Consider the following 19785-nt stretch of genomic DNA (forward strand, 5'->3'; position numbering starts at 1 on the left):
TTTCTTCCATAAATCTATACGTTGTTACTTGGATCTTTTCAAGGCCTTAGAACATCTAATCCTTGGAAATTCGTGGATATTTCCTTCGAATGTCCCATATCTTTAGTTAGTTTTTTTTGTTTCGTTTCTTTGTGCTTCCGCATTCTAATATTCAATTCTCTATTTGTGATCTCCCTTAACCTTGTTGTTATCAGTATAGGACGGCCCTAACAGTGTGAGGCAAAATGATGTATCATTACGATAACTCTTAAGTGATGGTTGTCAGTTAGGGAAACTCCCACAGCAGTATTTTGTGTTTTTATATACATCAGAAATATTTGTATTTTCATATAAAAACAAAGTTCATATTGTATCTATGCATACATATAAAGTTATTATTGTATTTCTAAATACATAGAGTTGAAAACCATGTTTTAAAGCTTTTCTTTATACTACATTTATTTATACTGCTTTATATTGAAATCTGTTGAGTTGACTTAAGCTAGGTAAGTTCTTCAGTTCCTATCAAGCTTATGTCTTATTTTAGAATTCCCCTCGCATACTCGTACATTCAATGTACTGATTCCATTTGGCATGCATCTTCTTATGATGTTGACACAGGTAACCAGTATCAGCATCCAGCACATCATTGATTCTAGTGAGCTTCAGAGTTTGTTGGTGAGCCTCCTTTCTTCTCGAAGATCCATTTTATTTCTTTCAGTATTTTAGTTCATTAGGATATAACGTGTCTTGGCCCAACATCCATCTAAGTTATTAGAGGCTTCATAGATAGACAGTTAGTTAGTTCATTTGTCTTTACTTTGTTATTAGCTTATGTTTAGATTTGAGTTGCTACTTTGGCTAAGTTAAATGTTTATTTCTAAAACATTTATGAGTTATCTTGCATTTGAGTTCTTTTCTTAATGCTTAAAGTCTTTAGTTGAGTAAGTAAACCAGGCCAAGGGTTCACTTGTAGACAACAATGGTTCTCGAGTGCCAGTCCTACCCAGGATGTAGGCTCGGGGCGTGACAAACTTTGTATCAAATCCCAGAGTTCAAGAGTCCTAGGGAGTCTATGAAGTCATATCTGTAGAATCCTATTTATCGATGTGAAATGCGCTACATCTATAATTAGGAGGCTGCAACATTAAGTAAATTCCTTCACTTCTTTCATACTCACTTCGTGCATTAGAGTTTTATCTCTAAAAAGTTTATTTCTAACTCGTGCTTGCGCGTAACCGATTGTGAGTTGGGCTTTGTTTGAGAATGCCTTCATGGGATGCTTCTTTCCCTGTGAGCTAAGAGAGGCAAAGATAAGAGGGTTTCTCACATTTAAGCAGGATTCTTTGAGCGTTCATGAATATGGACTGAAGTTCACCCAACTTTCTTGCTATGCCCCAAAGATGGTTGCAGATATGAGGAGTGGATGAATTGCTGAGTTGTCTAGTCTGTCAAGTAAGGAAGGTAAGGTAGCCATGCTGATAGGTGACATGGACATAGCAAGGCTGATGATCCATGTGCAATAAGTTGAGGAGAACACACTAAGAAATAGAGAAGAGTTTAAGAATGAGAGAGCTAAGACAGGGAATGAGTCCGGGAACCAGAAGAGTAATGTGAACCGATCTTCTTTCCAACATAAGAAGAATGGACCTGCTTCATCATCTTCTAATGCACCTGCACCAAGGAGAAAAAGTAAGTACAATAGTCAGAAATTCAGAGCCAAACCTACCTATTCTCAGGGTAGTATGGCTCAATGGGGGTAGTGAGCCTCCTGCATGTGCTAAGTGTGGAAGGAACAAGTCGTGATGGCTCCACTGGTTGCTTTAAGTGTGGCCATACCGGTCACTTCATGAGGGAGTGTCCAAAGAACAAACAGGGTAGCGATAATGAGGGCAATAAAGCCTAGTCTTCTTCAGTTGCTCCACCAGACAGAGCTGCACCTAGAGGAAATACTTCAGGTACTGGCGGAGGATTAAACTGCCTATATGCTATCACAAGTCGTCAAGAGTAAGAGGATTCGCTAGATGTTGTTATTGGTATGATCCAAGTCTTTAACTCTAATGTTTATGCTTTGGTAGACCCAAGAGCGAGTTTATCCTTTGTAACTTCGTATGTTACGATGAATTTTAATGTTCTTTCTAAGCAACTTAGTGAACCCTTTAGAGTTTCAAGACCTGTAGGTGAGTCTATTCTAGCAGAGAGAGTCTATCGTGATTGTCCCATTTTCATCAATCACAAGAGTACCATGGTTGATCTAGTTGAGTTAGACATGGTAGATTTTGATGTCATTCTTCGTATGAACTGGCTTCATGCCTATTATACTTCAGTTGATTATAGAACTCGAGTTGTCAAGTTTTAGTTTCCAAATGAGCCAGTCTTAGAGTGGAAAAGTAGTTAGCAGTGTCTAAGGGTCGTTTTATTTCGTACCTTAAGGCGAGAAAGTTAATTTCCAAGGGGTGTGTCCATCACTTAGTCCGAGTTAATGACTCTTGTGCTGAAATACCTCATATTCAGTCAGTTTTAGTAGTAAAAGAGTTTCCAGAAGTCTTTCCTGATGATCTTCCCAGAGTCCCTCTTGAGAGAGAAATAGACTTCCGTATAGACATTTTTCCAGATACTCGTCCTATATCTATTCTACTATACAGAATGGCACCAGCAAAGTTAAAAGAGCTTAAAGAACAGTTGACAGACTTCTTTGAAAAATGTTTCATTTGACCAAGTGTCACCTTGGGGCGCTCTGGTCTTATTTGTGAGGAAGAAGGATGGTTCCCTCGGGGTATGTATAGATTACCGTAAGTTGAATAAGGTTACCATCAAGAATAAGTATCCTCTTCGGAGAATTGATGATCTTTTCGATTAGCTTCAGGGTGCTACTTTTTTCTCTAAGATAGATCTCCGATCGAGCTACCATCAGTTAAGAGTAAGGGAATGTGACATTCCAAAGATAACATTCAGAACCCGTTATGGTCAATATGAGTTCTTAGTTATGTCCTTTGGTTTGACCAATGCGCCTGCACCATTCATGGACCTTATGAATAGAGTATTCAAATCTTATTTAGATATGTTTGTTATCGTATTCATTGATGACATACTAATCTATTCGAGGAATGAAGAAGATCATGATAGTCATCTCAGAATAGTTCTCCAAACTCCAAAGGATAGCGAGTTCTATGGAAAGTTCTCTAAGTGTGAGTTTTGGCTTGAGTCTATGCCATTCTTAGGCCATATTATGTCTGGATAGGGAATTAAACTTGATACCTTGAAAATAGAGTCATTGCAGAATTGGTCTAGACCGACATCTCCAACTGACATTAGAGTTTCTTGGGTTTGGCTGGCTATTATAGAAGGTTCGTAGAGGAGTTCTCATCCATTTCATTTCTTTTGACCAAGTTGACTCAGAAAATAGTGAAATTTAAATGGTCTGAAGCTTTTGAGAAAAACTTTTAGGAATCTAAAAAGAGGTTGACTACTGTTCAATATTGACCTTACCAGAAGGCATGCAAGGCTTTGTTTTATATTGTGATGCGTCTAGAGTTGGTTTGGGTTGTGTGTTGATGTAGAATGGCAAGATTATAGCTAATGCCTCGAGACAGTTGAAAGTTCACGAGAAGAACTACCCCACCCATGACTTAGAGTTGGTTGTTCTAGTATTTGCTTCAAAAATATGGTGCCATTATCTTTATGTTGTTCATGCGGATGTGTTCACCAATCACAAGAGCCTTCAGTATGTGTTTACTTAGAAAGAGCTTAATTTCAGACAAAGGAAGTGGTTAGAATTACTTAAGGATTATGACTTGAGTTTTTTTTACCACCCAGGTAAGGCTAATGTTGTTGTTGATGCTTTAAGCAGGTTGTCTGTGGGTAGTAACGCCCATGTTGAGGAATAAAAGAGAGAGTTAGCAAAAGATGTGCATAGACTTGTATGCTTAGGAGTCCGACTGATGGATTCCACAGAAGGAGGACTAGTGGTGATGAATGGGGCTGAATCATCATTAATGTTAGAAGTAAAAGAGAAGCAAGACCAAGATCTCATTTACCTTGAATTGAAGGCAAATGTTCATAAGCAAAAAGTAATGCCTTTTGAACAAGGGGGAGATGTACTGAATATGTAAGACATAATACAACCATATGTAAAATGAGAGCTCAAGTGAAACCAAATACCAATAGACAAAGATTAGAGACCACCTCTGCTTATACTTGTGGAATCGTGTATGTTACATTCTTTTCTTAATTTTCTGTACATTATAATATTTATAAGACAAATGATGATACAAATGACCAACTGATCAGTGCTAGAAGAGGATGACCCATGCTAGGCATTTTAACCCCTGGGATGCCGTCCTCATAATTCCACAAATTGGGATCTGCCCATGCTAGGCTTTCGTCCCTGAGTTGCCACCCTCTTATACCAATTGGGATCGGCCCATGCTAGGGTTTCGCCCCTGAGCTGCGACCCTTAATTATATAGATTGCTTTACTTAGACTCTTTAATCTTTGAGATTGTTGTTTTGATGTTCATTACTCTTTTGAGATTGTTGTTTTGATGATCATAACTCTTTTGAGATTGTTGTTTTGGTGGTCATAATCATTGTTGAGATTTGGAACTATGGACCAGTAGCAGAAAACATGAATATGGACATACGATAATAACAATGACATGGGAAGTAAATGTGACACCAACATAATGCTTAGGAGCTTATATGACTCAGTAAGCATTTTGACATCTCAAATTAAAGCACATATCAAGTGAAGACATTTAACATTCTGCCAAGAGATTTGAACTCTATATGATAGCCAAATACTCACTAACTAATATCAAATACAAGGTATACATGAACGTGGAACCAAGGGAGAACGTGGGAAGATTCAACTTAAGGACGAATACATATTCCAAGTAAGTACATTTAAAATGTACAATAGAGGAAGTAGGGATCTTGTGAGGTAATATTACAGTTTAACACAATAGGAGTAATAACCAATAAGGGGAACATATGAACATGTGAAAAGAGGACATATATGACGGAATAGACAATTGAAGCAAGTCGGCAAGATATGGGCAGATTGTATATCCAACATATAAACTCATATTAGAGTATTCACTTTAATGAGTAGGAACTGCAACTATGGATCAGTCACTACCAAGGGCACTAAGAAATCTTACTTTATGTTATGCAAGTATTGGATTCATGCCAAAGAAATAGGAAATCGAATAGCCTTACATACCTCAATTCCCAATTCATATAGCTTACGAAGTGTCATCCTGTCTGATAATGTCATAGTCTTCATCTACAACAATCAATCATTAAGGCTAATATTAGCATCTTACCAACCAACTCGGGATATTTAAACTCATCAAAACAATAGCCAGGCAGCCAGCCCACAATCCTTCTAATTGATTGTTTTCTTTCACAAATTATGTCCGTTATAGTTATTTACATGAAACAACCTTCCCATGGAACGGGTAGTGAGCTTACCAAAACTTTAATCTAATGGTGCATCACCATAGCTTATAAATTTGCCCCCTATATCTTTCCGCAATCATTCTCTAAGTACATCCATGACCTCCCATAAACAAATCAATACAATAGTAGTCCTCAACACTAAAAATAATCAAAATACGTGAATTTATGGTTTTCAATCACCATCCCACGAGTTGCAATAAACAAGTAAGTCTAGAATTCTCAAATAAACTAATAATTAGAGGTTGTGGCAGTGCCCTTACCTTGGTTATCTAAATTTGTTATTCTCCTTCAATTACTATTTTTGTAACCAGATTCTCTTAATCTTTGGAAGAGAGTGGCAGAATCTTGGCTGCTAACACATATAGCTATCTCTAATTCACTCTGTTTGAAGAACTATCCAATATACTTGAAACGATAGAGGAGAGAAGGTGATCTTGTGGCTGCTTTGGAAGAAATGAGATGCAAAAATAGTTAGAACCCTAGTAGGAATATTGGGTGGCTGTTTCATCTTAAGAGAGAGAAATATATGAACTTGAGAGCTTAAAATTTGGATAAGAGGAAAATGAGATATTTGTATCAGATTTTTTGCCTTAATAGGTTCTCTTTTGCCACCTTTCTTGTACTTCATTTGCAGCCAACATGTGTCTTTAATTTAGTCCACACATTTAAGTAGGTGATGCACCTACTTTTCCATTCAAATTATTTCTTGTGGGCTTGAAAAAATTGGGCCTTGGCTGTCCATTTTCCTCTTATTCTTCAATTCAACTTGGGCCAGATTAATGCAAGTAGGTGTAGTCTACTTGGCCCAATAACATGGTCAAAAGAGTCATGGTAGGTGATGCACCTACTTCGTCCTTTGGGCTGGTCAAAAAGTCAAAGTAGGTGATGCACCTACTTGTCACCTACTACCTTAGTTAAGTCAAGTAAGCACCTCAATGTTTTATTCCATTTCTAGATCTGATTAACCTTTAACTTAACTTAAAACTTATATAGACTATGTCACTTTAAACTTTAGACTCAAATACCACCTTATGATCTCAAGTTTAAATACTTCCATCAACGTCAACTTAATCGGGTCGCATCAAAATTCATAGATAGTTCACTTTAGACCTACTCTATTGTGACTAGTCGCATAGGAAACCGAGTCCATAACTATACCACAAGGCAATTTATAGGTATCACATAAATAGAACTAATACACGTAGAATACGAGGTGTTACACCCCTATTTACCTCCCTCTCTGTCTTTCTTTAATTTACATTCTGGATATTTTATTACCTGCATTTGAGGACAAATTGCTTTTATTTGTGGTGGGATGAGGCCCACCTTTGTGTTCTATTCGTGAATTGTGTTTCATTTATGTATTTGGGTTGTAAGCTATAATTGTATTTTATACACTGTTTTGTGGAAGGTTTGAGCTTGTGGCTCCGTGTTTTAAATTGCAAAATGATTTCCTTCTGAAATTTTTTTGCCACCCCATCTGTGTTGAATTTGGCAGTTCCTTCGCAAATTTGAGTATCGGTTTTGATCAATACCGATGACTTGGACAGTGCTTACAATCCAACAAACATAACTGTCTGGCTACAGTGAAGCCAAATGAAGTTGCATAGACAATATGTGAACTATTTCCATCTCGTTGTGACTAGCCAATGATCAAATTGAGTCTCTTGTGATGATCGTTGCACACTAGCGAAAGTATGGAGTCTTGTTTGACTTATAGTGTCAATGCCTAGTGTGATGAGCTTACCTGTGAACTATGCATGATGGATCCTAGAATTTGACCCATTGGTCCAGTCAACCAAGTGATGTTATCTCTTGATATGATATTAGGCAACTTCGAAGAGTGTGAGCCAATTTGATATTTATCTCTTTTGTGGCATACTTTGTGAGTGTGTGAACCGCTTGTGAACACCCCTTGAGCCTTAATATCTTTGGAAGAAACTTGATGAAACCTATACCTCTCTTAATCCACTACCTATAATCCTCTTGATTTGTGGTTGATTGAATAGCCAACTTAGGCCAAAAGCCTAAGTTGGGGTGTGGTGAAAAGAAAAGGGTAAGTCAAGAAGTGCAAGGAAAGTCTCCTTTAACCCATGGTGTTGAGAAAAATGGAACTCTTCCACATATTTAAAAAAAAAAACAAAAAAGAGAAAAAGAGAAGGAAAGAATGAAAAAGAAAGTTGTGGAATAAAGTACAAAAGTAATGGGGTTTCCAAACAATCCATAGAGAGTGAATAATAGGATGACTTATGAGCACTAAAGAGAATGATAAAGGTAAAGGAAATGAAGTGTTGTGAACACCACATTTCATGAGGATGAAAGTCACTGAGCCCAAAAATGACCATACCTTTGTGCTCAGCCCCATTACAAGCCTTGAAAGACCTTTGTGATCTTGAGTGAGCTGAAGCAAATATTGATTGGAAAATACGGGTAAAACTATGGGTGAAATTATGCATTATGTTCTTTGTTAGTGTGAGCGTTGCATCTGATTCCGAAGCTTTAAACTGTGAACCATTGTGTGAATATGGAATCATTCTTTCTGTGATGACATTTGTACACTATAGTTAAGCTTGAACTTGTATTGGAATCAAGTATTATGAGTTTGAGATTCTTTGATAATGGTATGTCACAACTTGAAATTTTGAGTGCACATTTCATCCTTGCATGAGTAAGTTAATCTTGTTGTGTACATTTATGATTGATTCTTGTATAACACTGTTTGAGTCACCCTTTTCGAATAGCCGAACTCGAGTTTTCTTGAGGACAAGCAAAAGCTTAAGTTAGGGGTGTTGATGAGTCCACAAATTGGACTTATTTAGGGATGTATTTTGATAAAATTAGTGTCCTCAAATGCATAGTTTGTCTAAATATCTGATGAAAACCCTTAAGTTTTAGGTATTTGGAGTTGGAGGGAAAGCATGGACACTACTTAGCAAAAAGGAACAATAGCAGCTGAACGAACGAAGAAATGAAGATCTGAAAATCACCGAACCCATTCGGCGAGTCGCCAAAAGGTCTTATCCTCGCCTTTTGTTCTAGTGTGCTGAGCCTTGAAAGAAAGGATCAAATCTTTGGTGAAAAGAAGAAATCGGCGTGTCGCCGAGCAGTTTCGCGAAGTAGTACTATGTCGTTCAATGATCCAAAACACGACGATGCTGAAGGATAGAGCAAGACGGCGATGAAACCTACCAAAGGGCGGATCGCCGAGTTGATTGGCAATCTCGACTAACGATGCCGAATGATCAGCTGCAGCACAAATTTTTGAAAACTATAAATGCTCGTTGACAGTTGTAGCTTAATATCAGATTTTTAATATAGAATTTTTAACATAGAATTTTGAGTTCTAAGTTTGGAGAGGGTTTTGAAGAACTTGAAGATTCTAAGGGTTCTAACTCCAAGAATTTGGACTTGGGTCTTGTGGATTCTTCACTCTTTGCTTGTTTTGAGACTTAAATCTTCATACCCATTTGAATGCAAACTCATAGTGGTATAAATTTCTATCACTTTTACATGTCTAGCTAAAACCCAATTCTTGGGGTGTGATTTTGTGAATATGGATTAGATTATCTGTTGGGTCTTGCTTGTTGATGATTTATTTGTTGTTTAGATGTGATTTCATTTAGTAGTTGTAGTGGAACTTAATGAAATTGTAATTGCAAATAGAATTTTACCTTTGTGTTTTTTGCTTGCTCGAGAGAGAGGTCGTAAAACTAAGTCTACTAAATTGATGGCCGGTGGGATTGGGTCGACATGAGGTTCAGCTCGAGAGAGTGAACCCTAGTCCTTCTCCCACACACTGAGCTCGAGAGAGTGAGTGGGCTAAGGTGGAGGTTTTTCTTCATGCGACAATTTGGTGTTCGAGAGAAACCGAGTTGATTCGGGGTAAGTTGCTCGAGAGAGATTTTACCCCATTATAGTCTAGCCTAGTCACAAATATTCAATGGATTTATTATCAAAAGCATGTACCCAATAGTTTAGTTTATCCCATATTTCTATCACATCCCAAGAATCCCTTCTCCTTGATTAGTACTCGTTATATTTAAGCTGATTTTTGTTTACTTGTGACAAACCCCCATTGATAATTGACGCTTGTGTCACCCCTTAGATTTAACATGTTCTTATTCGATAATATTTTTAGCTATGACTAATTAGAACTTAATTTTGTTTTTCTATTAATTCTCAAAACCACTCCCTTGGGACTCGACCCCAACCCTTGGTTGGGTTACTTTACTATTGTATGATCGTAGACACTTGCATTGAAAGTTGTGTCTTAATTACGCAAACATCAGTTAGAGCCATTCGATTGTTGTCTTTGTTTGAGAGGAATCAAAAGAATGGCTATTCGCGTTGAAAAACAATAGGTTTAATTTTATTTGATTATTTTGGTTGTGAAATTAGGTGTCCCACCACTAGTTCTTGTCACAACCCAGGGGTACCCCCTAGACGTAACACAACGTACTTGACCCCAAAGTGGTCGCATACAAGCCCTTAGCATAATCATACACATAAGTCATAGAATAATGCGGAAAAATTTAAAACTTTACAATCGAAGTCAACTTCTTTTTCATACACGAAAATAAGAATCTAGACCTTGTCTCAATCACCATCTAGTACAATAGGGAGTACAAATAGGGTCAAAGCCCTTTACATCAATAAAGTCTCAAAAATACAAAGTACATAGAAACTAGAAAATGATAACATCTTTTCCTCGAACTTGAGGACTCACCAAGCCTACGGAATAGTCAACCCAAGCTTCACTTGAAGTAAAAAGTATGTATCAATGACCAGAACCTACACTAACATTAAAAAGTGGAATATGGGTTAGCACATAAGTACTAAATATGGAAGCCATGCACAAAATCATTGAAACATGCATAAAAGGGACATTTAGTTGAAATCATGCCTTTATCTAGTTTGAAAACCATTATGCACATTTATGAAGAAGCATAAGTCATACCAACATACAAGCAACCCAAATTCATACTAGTGCAATGCAAAGGTAAGATCCCATAACCCTACGAAATACCAAGTATCACATTTAAGTCACCAACAACATACATATCTTACATTTGCCTCATCATAGCCAATATACATAAGTAAGGAGACATTCATGATCATACCTTGTAACAAGTAAAGTCAACCTTAACATTCATACATATCATACATATCATACATACATAATTCATAAGTCTTCATAACATAAAAGAACTTCACCACAACCTCCCTTGAGGTCTAATTGTGCAATGTGTAAGTGAAGTCTCATACCTCCACTCATACTAAGTAGTACCTCTTAAGAAGTCATAATTAAAGTCCATGTTCTTACCATAGTTCATATTCGTATCATATAGGGATAATAGCCTTAGCCGACATAGACCATGTGAGCGACATGGAATCCAGTGTTCTACCCCCACACCGAAATGAGATTCCATTGGTTTATTATCCCGGGCATGCTCATTTTTAGTAGATATATAAAATAGTAATTCGTCCAAAGAAGCCATGGAAAGCCTTCTCACTCTCTGTTGTATGTCTCTCAGACCATCAGTTAGTGCACCTAATATTCCAAAATTTTCCAGCTCATCCCCAAAAAAAGTAGAGTGACGAATCAACAAGCCAATAAGTTAAGAAAGTTGAGCATGCAACAGATAAACCTTGGAGTGACTAAGCATTTTGACTAGAACCAACACAATAGAGTCATTGGTCAAGATGTTGGCTGCATCAGCTTTGCTGCTAAAACAGCTCAAGGTATCTGATCACATTTTGCTTCTCCCCTGAGGGAGTATTCCCACTAATAATGATGATTCTACTATTCTTATTGCTCCTTTGACATTTTGACAAAAATCAGACAGTTGAGGTGGTGCATCAAATGAAAGTGAAGGAATTGCATCTGAACTTTTACTTAATTTTCTGCAAGGCATTACAGTTCAGACTGAGAAATCAGATGGACGCCAAATAATATCTGAAAGATTCGTAGATGGTTTTGAGATATCAGAGAAATCATATTTTTATAAGAACTAGAAGAGGAAAAGGAAGCATGATTGAACTTCAACGTCATATAATTGGTCAAAAGCACTTCCAAACAGTTTACCTTTAATGAACTTCCAAATAGTTATGCCACCAATTTAACTTTTCCTTTGTTCATTTTAGGGCAAAAATTAGGGAAGAGAGAGGTGAACTACCTGGGAGGAAGGTGTTTTTTATATATCACTCAATTTTCTTGCTAATCCAAAATCACACAGCTGCCAGGAAACAAATAGAACTTTAACATCACATAACTGGTAAAAAAAGCACTCATCATGATGTGTAAAAGTCACAACATAAATATCACCATACTTTCGTGATTCCATTTTCATCCAACAGGATGTTTGATAGCTTTAAGTCACAACAATAAATTATTCCCTTTGAATGCAAGTATCCTATAGTAGACAAAACACCAAAAAATAATTCATGCCAAAAACAACGTGTTACAAAAGAACAATGAAGGCTAAAGTTACTAACTTGCAGAAGAGCTCTAACAAGGCCACAAGCACGTTCATGTATTGAATATTCAAGAAGCTTACCATCTTCAACCAGAGATTAAAAGATGTTAAAATCTCCCAGGTGTGGTTTAAATTAAAATACAGGTAAGATGATGCAGATGCAAGTTGTTACATTACCAACTACAGTAAGCTGTGGTCATTTTGACTACTCTTTAAATACAAATCAAAAAAGAAACCTATTTCTTTCACATCATTTTGCTGGCACAAGAAACAAGTTACCTTTATTTGTGAGACTACAAATAACTCTATTACCAACTACAGTAAGCTGTGATCATTTTGACTACTCTTTAAATACAAATCAAAAAAGAAACCTATTTCTTTCACATCATTTTGTTGGCACAAGAAACAAGTTTCCTTTATTTGTGAGACTACAAATAACTCTATTAAAGTGTTCAATCACACATGACAGTGATGTCCTTAGTGCCTGTTTGGGAAATCCCAATGTAGGCATGCAACAAATTTACCATGAAACCTCAATATCCCACGCCTCTACTAAAAAAAAGACCAAGAAGAATTAGGGTATTGTCACATATTTTGGATGTTCGTGTCTAATGTCAGCATAAAGAATCCTATATTCCAACACAATAGTTATACCACTGGAACAATGAAATATATTTATAAAATAGCAGACCTGCCAGTGCTTACTTGCTGCAATAAGCTCATGAGATTTCTTCCAACAAAATATTCTATAACCAACCATAGGTGTGCAAATGTTTCATACCTATGGATAGGTTGAATTAGAAAATATGTCAGAGAAACCTTCTTATTAAACACCAAAATGATCTTTACCACATAAACATAATTGAAGAAAAAGAGAGGGGTTACATGGAAGACAGGAAAAAGATAAATCTCACCAGGAGTAAAACTTCAATACATTTGCATGATCTATAGAATGATGAATTATGACCTATAGCAAATGTAGCCATAGAAGAATAAATACATGAATAGAGGAAACTGAAGGAAACAGATTTTAAGAAAAGAGGTTGAGGTTCTTGATCATTCGTTCACGAGACTTCAAATTTATGCCACATAATAAAAAGACTGTGTTATGACTCATATAATTTCCAATAATCTCATAACTACAATAGTCACAAGGATCAACAATCCTTAACATGTAGATATATGATGAGGCAAGTTGTTTTCTAAGACCACATATACATTCTGAAGTAGTTTAGCTGCTTTTGAAGATTTGCAAGAACTGTAGATAATGTTAAAGCAATTGAGTAAGCTGATCCATTAGCACTGTAGATTAGCAGGCACCAATAGAATTTTACCGCAAGTCAATGAATATAACTTACACAACAATGTATTGTAAGCTGACAGTTTCTAAAGTCCATATTGAGGAGGGTTCACAGATAATTACCATGTAACATAACATTTTCCTTTGTATCTATTCCTCTATAAAAGTAGACTACAATTAAAAATCAAAAGTATTATGAAGTTATCAAATTTCTAAGAGAGCTATTGGGTAGCTAATAAATTCTGCAGCTTGGTTCCTAATTAAATCGTAAATTATCTTCTTCCTAATAGGGTGGCCTAGCAATCAAATAGATCAAGTAACAGCTTGGGAACTAAGGTTCAAATTTCACAAAAGAAGACACTAGGTGATATCTTCTCATCTACCTAAACCTTGATGTGCATAGTTAAACATACAGTACTATGTAATACAATATATGCTGCCCAAATACCAATGTTATCAAGAGGATAAATTAGGCACTTTCACAGTTTTATCATCAGAGGTGCAAGCAAATACAGCTAAGGGTCCATTGAAAACAGTCTAATCACTCTACCTCCCAAGGTAAGGATAAGGTCGGTTTACACTCTACCCTCCTCAAACCCCACTTTATGACATTATGTTATGTACGTTTTAGTTGTTGTAGGTGAAATCAAATTCAAACATGAAGCTCTAGTTCCCTCCGCCATATGTTTTTTCAGAATGAAAACCTTGTCCACAAAACATAAAATAGTAATAACAGAATGAACATGCAATAGTCTTGGAGAAAACCACCTTTAGTAATTTCAAATTCATCGATTTCCTCTTCTTCTTTTCTAGTCACGGTGATGCTCTCCAAGCTCTCCACTTTCTGTTGATGGCTTTGAGCATTTTTGGCAGCAAGTTCTTGTTCCTTCCTCTCAATGTCGAATTTATTCAACTTTTCTTCAAACTCCTCATTGCATTTTCAGCTCTTGACCTCTTTTTGCCTCAAGTTCACTTTATTTCTTCAAATATCCTAAATCAACTCTCCATTTCATTTTCATGCCAATATGAAAAAAACCACGTTAAAAGCACCAATTTTAAACTAAAGCAAGTGAAAATAACTATGAAAAGAGCCTCAAATGAGTGGAAACTCACCACTCATCAGCACTCCTAACTTAGAAACTCTGTTTGTCCTCAAGTAAAAAAAATCAAAACCACAAAAGGCTCTTATTTCAAGACACACCACAAATCAATTTCCCTTTCTCAATTAAGCACACAGGTAATGGCTTCGGTTTGTACTAACAAATATTCCACATGCAAACTTTTCACAAAAGAAATCCTCTCATTCTCATGAAACATTTTCAAAAACCAAGAATCATTTAAGTGACAACAACTCAAACTCAAGAAATGACTCAACTCATTAACTCTTTCATATGCTCACTTGACTCAATTAGGAATTTTCAAAATCACAACTTTTTCAACTTACATGCCCTCACAAGAAAGAAGTGTCCCAAAACCACACACACATGTAAACAAGACAAGGGACAAAGATGCAACACTCACACTCACAAAGAATCATCTCATGCACACAAATGTCACACCATAGGCATGCCCATATTTTCAATCAACATTGACTCAACTCCATTTAGTTAGAAATCTCAAAGGACTTTGTCAAGCTTGTAATGTAGGCTTAGGGAAGGTAAGGATATTATATAGGTATAAGTGACTACACCCTCCTTGATCACTACACAACAACTCCTCATTTCCAACTTTCTCCACTTTTCAAACCCATGCACATTTCACACTATTTTTTATTTTTGTTTTCTTATTTCCACTCTAAATGCCCCCACATGCAACCATTTTCAACTTTTGGAGGATTCAAGTCTCATTTATTCATTTTCTTTCTTTCTTTTTTTCAAAGCTTATTCTTTCTTTAAGACTTTCCATCCATTCTTCAATTTCTCTCTTCTTCTTTTTTTTACATCAAGCCCTCATGTGGTAAGCATCCCTTCAATGAATTTTCCATAACAACACCAACTTAGGCTTTTAGTCTCAACTTTCACAACCTCAAGTTCAAGGAGGGAATTTTCTTTCTTTCTATTTCAAATCTTATTCTTTCTTTAAGACTTCCCATCCATCCTTTAATTTCTCTCTTCTTCTTTTTTCTTTGTTTTTTTACACTGCGCCCTCATATGGTAAGCATCCCTAATGAATTTCCCATAACAACTCCAACTTAGTTTTTTAGGCTCAACTTTCACAACCTCAAGTTCAAGGAGGGAAGGGTTCAAAAGAGGGTTACTTTTTCAAAAAGGATAAGGCTTGTAATGTGTTTACCAATAAAAAGGATTAGGCTCAAAGCGGACAACTAAGGATATATTTAGCGCAAAGGTGGGATTTTTAAGCCAAGTGGACTTCAAGAACATCAAAGAAAGCCTAAGATCATTTCTCCAACCAAACTCAATCAAGACCAACATTTCAAGACCAACCGGGCAAGTTGTAGGTGACAAACGTGAACACAAGGCATTATTAAACAACTCACCACACGTGGCCTGCAAATCAATCAAGATGGTTCAAAATCTTACTTCCTTTCAAAATACAAGTAGCATTGAACATTTTAACCGCTAACAAATCAAAAGTCACAAAAAGTGTTGTAAGAGTTGTCACAAAATCATTCATAACATGCTCAACCTTTTAAAAACAAAGAGGTATACTCAACATTATTCACATGTATGACTATGTTCTTAGTACCAACCAAGTCAAAACCTTCCCAAAAAGATGACGATTTTTCCCTTAGGAAAGTCGTTAGCCAATCCATCATCAGGCAACCTCATGCATCTATTCGGAAATGGCTACTCAAACTTCACCCCAATCAACGCCAATCAAACACTCACAATCAATCAATGATTTACCCTTAAGAAAGTCATCACTCTCTATCCATCATCGGGCATCATCAATCCAAATCTTGTTATCAAATAAAACAAAGAAGCTACAAACTACAAATTAGAAACTAAAAAAGACCAATCCAACACAATATTAACAAAAACATCCACAATATCAAAGTCCGACAAGGGCACACCAGTCCATAAAAAGGAAAGAAAAGTACGCCCGACAAGGATACAATCACCATATGTAGAAATAATCAATAAAATGACTACAAGGAGAGCATCCCCAACTGAAAATGAGACTGTGTCCTCACTTCGGGCCAACTAATCATCATATTTTCGGGCACATTTTGCCTATAGGAACCTACTCTCATCAAAAGTACTCTTCCTCCTCAATTTTGCCTATAGGAAAACAGTTTTATCTCTCAACCTCCCAAGGTAAGGATAAGGTCGGTGTACACTCTACCCTCCCCAAACCCCACTTTATGAGATTATGTTGTGTACGTTGTTGTTGTTGTTGTAGGTGAAATCAAATTCGAAACATCACCAATCCAATTCCACTTCCCTAGAAAATTCTATACAAATTAAATCTAAATCTCAAATTACAATTAAAATTCAAATATAAAAAACAAGGAAACTTTTTTCATGGGGTTTCTTACTTCAAGAACCTTGTTTTTCTGAGATTTATCCACACTTTTAATTGCAAAATACTCGATTGTCTTCTTGTTTCTTCCTTTATATACAGTCTGTAAAAAGACAAGGAAAAACAAAAAAAACTTAAACGATGCAGTCAACCTAAAGCGCAAACAAAAGAACATAGAAAGAAAAAAAAAACCATTACCAGTGTCTTCCACGGCCAAAAACTTCATATATATGATACTGATTTTTCCTCTTTTAGTCTGCAAAAAAATTAAAAAAAAAACCTAAACAGCATAGTTAACCTAAAAACGCAAACAAAAGAAGAACATAGAAAGAAAAAATCAATACCGAGTGTTTCCGTGGCCAAAAGCTTCATATGTATGATACTGATTCATATTTTTCACTGGCTCACACAAAATCACTAAGCTACGGTCTTTCCTCCTTTCCTGAATTTGAAATTGAAACTAATCAAAGAGATTACTGAAGAATTTCATTGAAATCGATAAAAAATTCTTCATGGAAATCAAGAATTTCATTAAAAAACGGTCAGATTTGTGAGGATGATAAGAGAGTGAGTGTGTGCAACGGTCCGATAGGGGTATATTGAAATGAAATGAAAATTATTTTTCTTTTAGAGAAAAGAAAATTTAAAAAATTAGAATAGGGGGCAAAAAAGGTATATTCTGTTTGTTTTATAATTGTCCACTAATTAATGTACTAAAATTTGCATACATAAATACATTTTTAGTTGATTCAGGTATAATATCGAATTTGAAAACAAAATTACTTCTTTTTTTTTAGTTTTACGAGATAAATATGTTTTATATTATAAAAAAAAGTTATTTTACTTATTGAAAAATGAGCATGTTTTGATCAAATATTTGAAATATGTTTATTTAAAATATATTTTTGGTCAAATGGAATTTTATAACTATTTTATTTGGGGAGAGGGAGAAAGTAGGGATGGCAATTGGGTGGTGCGGGGCAGTGGTGGCAATTGAGCGGAGTGGGGCGGGGGTGGGGCGTTCCAGGGCAGGGGTGGGACGGATTGAGTAAGTATGTCCAGAAGAAGGCAAGGCCAAAAGATAAAGTATATGATTATAAAGTGGGTTTAGAGTATGCTAGCTACTTAATGACCCATACAATATAGGTTGGATTTGCAATAATACATTCATACTTGACATTTATCGGGTCAGCAAAATAACAAATTAAGGCTTTGTTATTTAGCTAGCGTTTGACCACAAATTTTTAAATATTTTTGACAAATATTTTCGTGTGAAGTTTCATCATGCGTTTGACCATAGATTTTGTGAGAAATATTTTACTTTAGAAAAAATGAATTATACCTATAAGTTTTAGAAACTATTTAAAATACCCATGAGTTTTTATTATCATTTATAATGAAAATGTTCAATGAAAAGTCATGACAATGAACATAATTAATATGAATTTGAAAAAAGAGGAAGAAAACAAAAGGAAAATACCATTGATTTTATACAAAAAGAAAATACTATTACTACATGTAATTGGAAGTAATTTCGGAGAGCACATTCGGATAAAATTGTATAAAATATGCGAAATAAATTTTGTACAACAAACAAGGAATGAAATTTACTCTTTATTAAATATTAAAACATGGGATAATTTTTAAATTTTTATGATTCCAATTTCACATGTTTGGTTGGGTTTAATATTTTGGAAAATGTTTTCCAAATCAACTCATTTTCCTCAAATTTAAGGAAAATGACTCCCATAAAAAAATTTGCAGCTTAGTTCCCAATTAAATCGTAAATTCTCATCTTCCCAATAGGGTGGCTTAGCAATCAAATAGATCAAGTAACAGCTTGAGAACTAAGGTTCAAATTTCACAATAGACAACACTAGGTGATATTTTATCATCTACCTAAACGTTGATGTGCATATTTAAACAAATAGTACTATGTACTACAATACACGATGTCCCACATACCACTGTTATCAAGAGGATAAGTCAGGCACTTCCACAATTTTATCATCAGAGGTACAAGAAAATACAACTAAGGGTCTATAAAAAATAATCTAATCTCTCTACCTCCCAACTTAGATAAGGTCGATGTAAACTCTACCCTCCTCAAACTCCACTTTATGACATTATGTTATGTACGTTGTCGTTGTTGTTGGAGGTGAAATCAAATTCAAGCATGAAGTTCTAGTTCCCTCCGCCATATTTTTTGTCAAAATGAGAACCTTGTAAATAAAACATGAAATAATAATAATAGAATGAACATGCAATAGACTTGGGAGAAAACTGTCTTCAGTAATTTTAGATTCATTGATTTCCACTTTTTCTCTTTCAGTCACAATGAAGCTCTCCACTTTCTTTTTATGCCTTTTGAGCATTATTGGTAGTAAGTTCTTGTTCCTTCCTCTCAATGTCAAATTTATTCAATTTTTCTTCAAATATCCTAAATCAACTCTCCATTTCATTTTCATGCAAAAATGAAAAAAATCACGTTAAATGCACCAATTCTAAACTAAAGCAAGCCAAAGTAACTACAAAAACAACCTCAAATGAGTGGAACTCCACCACTCATCAGCACCCCCAACTTCGAAACCTTGTTTGTACTCAAGTAAAGAAAATAAAAAACACAAGAGGCTCTTATTTCAAAACACCACAAATCAATTTCCCTTTCTCAATTAAGCACAAAGGTAATTAACCTTTCACAACCTCAAGTTCAAGGAGGAATGGGATCAAAAGAGGGTTACTTTTTCAAAAAGAATAAGGCTTGTAATGTGGTTGCGGACAACTAAGGATATATTTAATGCAAAGGTGGGATTTTTAGGCCAAGTGGACTTCAAGAACATCAAAGGGAAGCCTAAGATCATTTCTCCAACCAAACTCAATCAATACCAACCGGGCAAGTTCTAGGTGACAAAACCGAACACATATTATTCAACAACTCAACGCACATGGGCCTGCAAATCAATCAAAATGGTACAAAATTTTACTTCCTTTTTTTCAAAATACAAGTAGGATTGAACATTTTAACCGCTAACGAATCAAAAGTCACAAAATGAGTTATAAGAGTTGTCACAAAATCATTCATTAC

General features: G+C 35.7%; 1 protein-coding gene across 1 annotated transcript in view; it reads left to right on the forward strand.

The window, feature by feature from the left end:
• Positions 1-2654, forward strand: part of LOC125868514 (uncharacterized) — a 5959-nt gene extending 3305 nt beyond the window's left edge. The window contains exons 8-9 of the mRNA XM_049549142.1: positions 601-657; positions 2625-2654. Of these exons, the coding sequence (XP_049405099.1) occupies positions 601-657; positions 2625-2654 (87 nt within the window). The remainder of the gene's footprint in view (positions 1-600; positions 658-2624) is intronic.
• The last annotated feature ends 17131 nt before the right edge of the window (positions 2655-19785 follow it).

This window comes from Solanum stenotomum, chromosome 6 (genome assembly GCF_019186545.1).
Source record: "Solanum stenotomum isolate F172 chromosome 6, ASM1918654v1, whole genome shotgun sequence".
Lineage (NCBI taxonomy): Eukaryota > Viridiplantae > Streptophyta > Magnoliopsida > Solanales > Solanaceae > Solanum > Solanum stenotomum.